Here is a 9,220-nt window from a genome sequence, read left to right on the forward strand (position 1 = left end):
ATTGGCTATTTGTAAATTTATTATTGTTTATTATTAAAATTTTTTAATATGTTATTATATGCAATTATACTAGCAAAAAATATTATGCATTGCAATAAAATATTTAATGTTTTTGCTATTTATAACGGAACGCTATTTATAACATATGGGCACTGGGGATTTTTTTGTAACATATATGTTTGTTTTAGTGAGGCATTTATGTAGTGATGGAATATACAATTATATGTCTATATTACAAATTTGAAAAAATGAAGAAAAATAAGCCAATTTGAAAATAAAAATACCTACAATTTATTTATTTTGTATTGAAAAATAAAACAATTTAATGCTTTTAACGGTATTAAATGCTTTGATGGCTTTTTTTAGAATATTTTGGCTGAAACGTGGGAATATAATCGTAATAACATGCAAACACACAACCAAGACAGATAAGAAATACGATAAAGAAGCGTAGGATTTATTATGTTGCTCAAAACACTCCAGGATGTTTTACCATGTAATTTTTTTGTGTACAAGTAAAAAAATAGAAAAATACGATGTATGAACTAAAGAGATGTAACAAAATTTGATAACGCGGTAGAAATAATAAATTAAAAAATTGTAACTAACATATTAATTATAAACCAAGGTGTTGTAAGATTTTAGATGTAAATAAGTATTAAAATTCCCAAATTAATTGTCTAATTATATAATTACGTTCGGTATTTTTAATAGCAAAATTAAGAATTATGCACAGAATATAAATAAAATATAAAATTTTATTAACAATTATGAAAAACATTTTGTCGTTTTAATTTTATGCCTTTAAAACTAACAGATTTCATGGAACCCAAATACATGCTAAAATTTCAACAATTGTTATATTCTCAGTAAGTCATTTTTTGCTTAGATTGTATTGCTCATACCTTTTTCAATTTTATGCATTATTATGCATTCAAACATTATAATATCATTATTAAGAATATTGCAATTATTATCAACCTTCAAAAATCATACGTACGAAAGTCATAAAAACAACTAGCATTTTTTTATATTTATTATAAACTTTTATTATAAACAGTTAATATGCGTCAAGAAATCTAATAGTTATTAAAAAATAAACAAAGTTTTTCAGAAGAACGATATTACGTGCTAAAAAATACGCAAATAGTGCAGAATAATTTTCTGCATTAACCACACATTGTTTTATTTTCCGCTGTTTAATGAATCATTTAATTACAAAGTTCATTGGGTGTAAAGGATTGACGCAATAAACTAATCTTTGTAATTTTCCAGTCATTTGTGGTATACTAGTGGACATTTTTTGCCGCGATGTAAAGTGAGAGATAGTATCAATTTAATAACGGAAGTCTTATAAATAATGATAATAGAGGTAAATTGAGACATAACGAACATTCTTCAGTGGTGACATATTAGGAGTACAAATTGAAAACCGCCGTTTTTTGTCAAAATTTGAGGATTGATTGTTGAAAAATGGTTACATACTTATTCTTGAAAGTATTGTCCATCGCTGGCCACTACTTTCTCCCACCTTTCGGGCAGCATACGAATCCCGCGTCGAAAAAACTGCTCGTCTTTTGCGGCGATCCACGAATCGACCCAGTTTTTGGCCTCTTCGTAATAATGGAAGTGCTGCTCAACCAGGCCATGCGCCATTGATCGGAACAAGTGGTAATCTGAAGGGGCGATGTCAGGAGAATACGGCGGATGAGGTAAGACGTCCCATTTCAATGTTTCCAGATAGGTTTTAACGACCTGAGCAACATGTGGCCGAGCGTTGTCGTGCAGCAACATCACTTTTTCGTGTCTTTGCTCGTATTGTGGCCGTTTTTCCTGCAATGCTCGGCTCAAACGCATTAGTTGTGTTCGGTAGCGAGCTCCTGTGATGGTTTCACCCGGTTGCAAGAGCTCATAATAAATTACGCCGAGCTGGTCCCACCAAATACACAGCATGAGCTTCGAGCCATGGATGTTTGGCTTGGCCGTCGATGTTGATGCATGGCCGCGGTAGCCCCACGATTTTTTTCGCTTTGGATTATCATAATGGATCCACTTTTCATCACCGGTTACAATACGATGCAGAAAACCCTTCCGTTTTTGCCGTTGGAGCAGCTGTTCGCACGCGAAAAAACGCCGTTCGACGTCTCTCGGCTTTAATTCGTATGGCACCCAGTGTCCATGCTTTTGGATCATTCCCATGGTTTTCAAACGATGTGAAATAGCTTGTTGAGTCACGCCCAATGAATCTGCAAGCTCCTGTTGCGTTTGAGATGAATCTTCATTCAGTAATGTTTCCAATTGTGCGTCTTCAAACTTTTTCACCTGTTTCGGGACGCTCCTTGTCTTCTACGCCGAAATCACCACTTTTGAAGCGTTGGAACCATTCTCGACACGTTCTTTCACTAATGGAAGCCTCACCATAAGTTTTTACAATCATTCGACGCGCCTCAGCCGCAGATTTTTTCGAATTGAAGGCAAAAAACAAAACTTCCCGCAAATGACGCTTATTGGGCACAAATTTCGACATTTTCGATCACAAAAAAATATATAACGCCGATAAAAATTCACAACTGCAATAATAGGGAATTGTTGCCAGATGCCCAACCTTACATTTAAAATTTTTGATCTAACGTTTGGTGCCAGCATTTACCGCTGGCGCCATCTACTGGAAAACGGCGGTTTTCAATTTGTACTCCTAATATAATATTTCAATTTTAATATGTATTAGATTATATATATATATATATATGTATATATATATATATATATATATATATATATATATATATATATTTAATGTATATATAATTCTATCGTTGAGTCATGCGCCTACGTATAAAAAGAAGATATTTGTTTGCTTAGATAACGTTAGATCAAAATTCTTATTTCTTCGATGATTGGATGAAATTTAGAAGTACCGTATAATTGCGCACTTCTTTGAATATGATTATGATTAATTCTACGTGTTGTTCCACTTTTATCGTATTAACCGTTAATGGCAAGTTCCGTATGAAACGAATAGCCAAACATCGAAAACATCACATCACAAATAGAGGATTTAACTGCGCAACATTTTTATAGAAATACAGGCAAAACGCGACCGAGGAGTCTTTAAGAAATGGCAATGACGTGACGTTTCGCGAGTTCGTCGATTTTGTCACCGACGACACCGAGAATGGAACTCGGAACGAACATTGGAGACCAATATACGATCTATGCCAACCGTGCATAGTTAACTACAATCTCATAAGCAAGTACGAGAGCTTAGTCGAGGATGCCACGGAAGTTCTCGAACGGATAGGTGTCACATCTGTGAAGTGAGCGCATAAATTTTTTAAATTAATAATTTTAATAGACATCTAGATATATTTGTAAAATATTTAATTAAATTTAATTACACAGTTTTCCAGCCAGACCAGCAAGTAGCAAGCCGACATCGAGAAAACTGGATAGATACTATTCCACCCTGAGGACTTCCGTTTCCGGCGGTATTGGAGAGAGAGCTCGGAGTGTTAGTTAGTGGAGTATAAAGTGCGTTTGGTGTGTGAGTGAGTGAGGTGGAGGGAGTGTGTGGGCGAGAGAAGCGAGGGGAGAGCGAAAGGAGTGCGTGGGAGTGAGGGGAGGTGGAGGGAGAGAGAGAGAGTCTGGGAAAAATAAGCGAGTGAGAGACGGAGGAGTGTGGTTAGGTAGACGGCCGATGCGAGAGGTGGCAGGGGGGAGAGAGCAACTAGAGAGCGCGCGAAGAAAGTAACTATAGCGTGGAACGCGGAAGGATATAGAGAGGCGACGAGCGAAAGAGTGTCGCTGGTAGAGAGTGTAGAGGGCAGGATGGAAAAGTACACGCGTACGATGAATCTCGGTAGGGAGAGAAGTGATAGCGTAGGGGAGAGCGCGATAGAAAGCGGAAAGAGGAAAAGGGAGATGTTGGGAAAAGAGTCGCAGGAAGAAGGGGGGCGGCGGAGATTTTTAAGCGTAGCCACAAGACAACCAGGTCACCGGAGGGAATGGAAGTGAGGGATGAGATGAAGGAGATGCTACAGGAAATCAGAAGAGAAATAAGAGAGGGTTTAGGAGGGGTGAGAGAGGAAATAAGGAAAGAGGCGGAGGGACAAAAAGAGGCGATGAGGATGGAGGTAGAAAGGATGAAGGATGATTTTAAGGTCAGAGAGGAAAGATGGAATAAAGAGAGAGAGGACTTAAAGAGAAGAATAATGAAGATAGAGAAGGAAGTAGAAGGTTCAAAGATAGGAAGGAAGGAGGATGAGAGAGGAAGCGAGGGAGAGGTGGAGAGGGAGGGAGGAGGTCTCAGGGGAGGCAGGGAGGTAGAGGAGTGGAAAGAAAGAGTTAAGAAATTAGAGAGAAGATGGGAAATGAAAGAAAGGGGGGACAGAAGGCGAAGCTTGATAGTAAAGGGGATGAAAGGAGGGGAAGGGAGTTTGAAAGAAAGAGTGGAAGGGATAATTAAAGTATTAGGGATACGAGTGGAGGGAAAAGTGGAGGAAGTTAGGAAAGTAGAGGGAGGTAGAAGAGAGAGGGGGGAGATGGTGATAGTGAAGATGGCAACCGAAGATTGTAAGAGGGAGGTTATGTTAAATAAGTGGAGACTAAAAGGGAAAGAGGTATGGATAGAAGAGGATTTAATGTGGGAGGAAAGGAGGATTAATTGGAAGGCGAGGAGAGTGGCTTCAGAAAGAAGATGGAAAGGGAACAGGGTGAGTATCGGGCAAAAAGGAGCGTGGATTGGAGGGGAATGGTGGTCCTGGGATGAAGAGAGTGGAGAATTGAGAAGGGGAGGGGAGAGAAGAGCTACAGTGATGGGATCAAGTGAGCGGGGGGAAGGAGGGGAGGAGAGGGGGACGAAGGGGGGAGGAGGAAAAGGAGAGCAGTAGAGCGTGTAGGAGAGGAGAGTGAGGAGAAAGAGGAACGGCGGACAGCAGAGGGGAGAGGGAAAGGAAGTTATAAAGTAGCATTTTGGAACGTAGCAGGGATAGCCAACAAAAGGGAAGATTTTTGGATGGAGGGTAAGAAATGGGATATAATTATAATGAGCGAGACGTGGTTAGATGAAAGGGGGTGGATGAGAGCAAGGGATTTCTTTCCAAGGAGATACAGATGGGAAGTGCAGGTAGCGAAAAGAAAGAATAAAAAAGGAAGAGCAAAAGGGGGTATGGTCCTGGGAATTAGGAAGGGGATAGAAATGAAAAAAGTGGAAGCGGGGAAAGAAGAAGGAATGGTGGAGGTGATAGTGGAAATGAACAAAGAAAAATGGAGATTAGTGGGGGTATATATTAATGGGGATATGGGAAAAAAATTGGAGTGTATGAAGGAATAGATGGAGGAGGGAGACGGAGTGAGGACTCTAATAAGTGGAGATTTCAATGCCAGAACTGGAGAGGATGGTGGGGGAGTAGACGAACAGAATTGGGAGGAGGAAGGGGGGAGAAGAAGGTCAAAGGACAAGAAGATGAACAAGGAAGGGAGAGTGTTGGTAGGAAAGATAGAGGAGGTGGGGTAGGCAATTTTTAATGGGAATATAGAAGGGGACAGGCAGGGAGAGTGGACTTTTACTGGGGGAAGGGGGGAATCAGTCATAGATTATGTGGTGGGAAGCGGGGAGACGAAGGAAATGGTGAATAGAATGGAGATAGGAGATTGTGTGGATTCCGATCACCACCCCCTGGTGGTGTGGATCGGAGGGAACGAGGGGAATCAATTCGAAAGAGGAGGGGGAAGTACCAGAAGAAGATGGGTATGGTCGGAGAAGGGAATAGAAGATTTTAGAGAGGCATTAGGAGAGCTACCAGTAGGCGATGGGGAGGTGGAGAGAGTATGGTAGGAAATGAAAGAACTGGTATTGGAGATTTTGAAGAGGGGCAATAAAGAGAAAGAGGAGATAGTTAGAAGAGGCTGGTGGGACGAGGAATGTAGGATAAAGAAAAAAGAGGTGAGAAGGGCACTGAGGAGGTGGAGAGAAGGGGAGGGGGATAGACAGTGGTACAAAAAGGAAAGGCTAGAGTATAGAAAGCTGATGGAGAGAAAGAAGAAGGAGGAGAATGAGAAGTGGGAAAAAGAGTTGAGGGAGATAAAAACGGAAAACCAGGTGTGGGAAATGGTAGGTAAGACTAGGAGGAGAAAAAGAGTGAATGAGGGGATTAAAATGGAGGAATGGAATAAATATTTCAGGGACTTGTTAGGGGGAGTAAATGGGAGAGTAAGAAGAGGCGCGGAATGGGGAAGGGGAGGAGACCAGGAGGAGGGGTTAACACGCGAAGAGATAAAAAGAGTACTATCGGGAATGAAGGATAAAAAAGCAGCAGGGGCGGATGGGATTCCGGCTGAAGTGTGGAAATACGGGGGGGGAAAAATGGAGCGATGGGTTTGGAAGATATGTGACAGGATCTGGAGGGGCGAAGGATGGATTGAGGAGTGGAATGATGGGGTGATCGTCCCGATCGTGAAAAAGGGGGAGGGGATAAACGTGGAGGAGTACAGAGGAGTGTCGCTGACGTCGTCGCTGTACAAAGTGTATGCGACGGTGCTAGCGAACAGGTTGAAGGTAGAGGTAGAAGAAAAAGGGTTGATTCCACAGAACCAAACGGGGTTCAGAAAGGGTTTAGGGAATATTGATAACGTCTATGTGCTAAACTATCTAATAAACAGGCAGGTCAGCAAGCCGGGAGGTAAAATGGTCGCGCTCTTTGTGGATCTAAGAGCCGCGTTTGATTGTGTGGACAGAGGGATATTAGCAAAGGCAATGAGGGATAGAGGGATTAGAGAGGGGCTGGTGATAAGGTGTGAGGGGGTGCTTAGGGAAACAAGGAACCGCGTGAGAATAGGAGAAAATCTCGGAGAGTGTTTCTGGACGGGAAGGGGGGTGAGACAGGGGTGTCCCCTGAGTCCGACCCTATTCAACTTGTTAACGGCGGATCTGGAGCAAGTGATGCGAAGGGATGGATGGGGGGGAGTGAAAGCAAGAAGTAAAGGAAAGAAAAGTATATCAGAATGGGAGGAGGAAAGAAGGGGATTCTTCGGGATGAGAGGAGTGGGAGGGGACGGAGGGGATATAATGGGGAGTAATATGGAAGGTCTGCTTAAGAGGGAGAGAGAGATGCAGATGGAGGAAAGATGGGAGAGAATAATGAAGACGAAGGGTAATAGGGAGTATAAATGGATTAAGGGGGAGGGAATTCCGGGGTATTTAAAGAAAGGGTGGGGAGAGAGTAGGTGGAAAAGGGTGGCAAGATTTAGGTTAGGGGAGGGGATGAGGGGAAGCAGACACTGGGAGGAGGATGAGCGTAAGAGATGCAGGATGTGTGAACGAATGAAAGAAACGTGGGAGCATGTGTGGGAGGAATGTGTGAGCTGGGGGAATGGGAAGGGATGGCAGGAGATGAGGGGGATTGTGCTGGGTGAGGATGGGGAGGGAGAAGAATGGCTGAGGAGGTTAGAAGTATGGAGGGGAGGGAATGGGCATGAGGAGAGGATGGGGGGGGAGGAATGTGTGGAGGAAGATTCAAATGAGTGAGTGGAAGAAGGGATGATTGAAGAGGACTCAAAGAAACACCGGAAGCGGAGGTCCCGTTAGGCTAGGTAAGACTGCGGCGCGTGTGTATGTGTGTGTAAATAGTAGGAGAAATAGGATAGATATAAGTATAGATTGCGGCGTCCTAGTTTGTAGTTAAGTAAGATAGTCGGTAAGGAATAATTGTACGGATTGTACGGAAATGTAACCCTAAGGGGAGGCAATAAATTATCTATCTATCTATCTATCTACTATTCCACCCTGAGTTACAAACAGCTTCGTAAGCTGGTAGATCTGTACAAATTAGATTTAAGGCTGTTCGACTATTCGTTGGAAGATGTGCTGGGATTTTCCTTGGCATAAGGCGCTCATTAATATTAAGAAGCAGATTTACGTGTTATGACTAAACTGTCATATCACTCAAGTCTATGTAATATGACCTTGTATATTAGGACGAATTATTTCATTTTGTAAATGCAATAATGTAAATGTTTTAAAATCCCAGAGTCGAACGGCAGACTTCTTTGTTGGACATTATATTTTGTATAGACATAGCCTCGTATTACCTCGTGTTACGCACAGAACTGTCTTATCAAATTAATGATATATCATTAAAACTTACGTAAAAAAAATTATATGGCATGTTCTCAGCATTGACATTTTAAAATGTGTTTTTTATTATATGTGTCAAAGCACTCTAATGTTATCAATATGAATGAAAAATCAAAACTAATATATATAATGAGATACATATAAAGATGTTTTAAATATAAATTTAATATGCATATAAAGTATGTTATTAAAATATAAATCGTTTTATAAATTGTGGAATAAGAATTTTGAATTTTTTATTTTTTTATTTCTTTTAAGTACAAAAAGTTACATTATCTAGAGGCGCGGTCGCGACTCGCGCCTATGTAGGAGAAACGAGTCGCAGACCGACCCTCTTTTACGCGAGTCAGCGAGTTCCAAGCACGCAAGATTATCAGATCTCAGTAACGGCTGAACCGATCAAGTTCTGAGTAGTCTCAAATGATAGCTTGGCCCCGACTTGTATAATAAAAGTGCTTTTATTTTTTTTCATGTTTTTGTACATTAAAAATTTTTTATTTCAATAAAATTTTCTCATTTTGTATTGTTTCCTCTTTAATTCTTTGAAATTAAATGTTGAAATACCACTTGAGTTGGAATAAAATTTTTCAATGAGAATTAAAGATGCTATCTCTTGAATTTTTGAAATAGAAAGATTTTTCAATGACAATACAGAGAAGAGAAAGTACCACGTGGGTTTTGTGGGTAAGTGAAACTTTTTTGTGAGTATTTTACATAAAAAAAGCTGAATAAAATACGTTCGAGCAGGTCGGTTTGCGAAGGAGGAGGTGGCGGTGGCGCTGGCATGCAGCGCCACCGACATTGTAGTCGGTCGAGTTACTCGCGGCCGCCGGGGCATGGGCTCTGTAATTGCGCAGTGCCCGGTCGCGGCGGCGGCGAGGCTCGCCAAGGTGGGTAATGTGGCCCTGGGCTGGGCGGCTGCGCGCGTGGAGGCGCTTAAGTCGCCTCCACAGCGCTGCTATCGCTGCCTGGCACAGGGCCACATGCAGCACCGGTGCCCCGGTTACTTTGACCGGTCCCGGTGCTGCTTCAACTGCGGCGGGGAGGGTCACACTCGGGCTCAGTGCGCGAATCCGCCGTTCTGTC

General features: G+C 41.7%; 1 protein-coding gene across 1 annotated transcript; it reads left to right on the forward strand.

Moving 5' to 3' along the window:
• Positions 1–2,995: 2,995 nt before the first annotated feature.
• Positions 2,996–8,170, forward strand: LOC120359060 (carbohydrate sulfotransferase 11-like). The gene is made up of 4 exons (XM_039455357.1): positions 2,996–3,007; positions 3,082–3,317; positions 3,403–3,471; positions 7,789–8,170. Exons 1-4 carry the CDS (start codon positions 2,996–2,998, stop codon positions 7,883–7,885), a joined length of 414 nt encoding a protein of 137 aa, XP_039311291.1. The 3' UTR covers positions 7,886–8,170.
• The last annotated feature ends 1,050 nt before the right edge of the window (positions 8,171–9,220 follow it).

This window comes from Solenopsis invicta, chromosome 12, assembly GCF_016802725.1.
Source record: "Solenopsis invicta isolate M01_SB chromosome 12, UNIL_Sinv_3.0, whole genome shotgun sequence".
NCBI classification, from domain to species: Eukaryota; Metazoa; Arthropoda; class Insecta; order Hymenoptera; family Formicidae; genus Solenopsis; species Solenopsis invicta.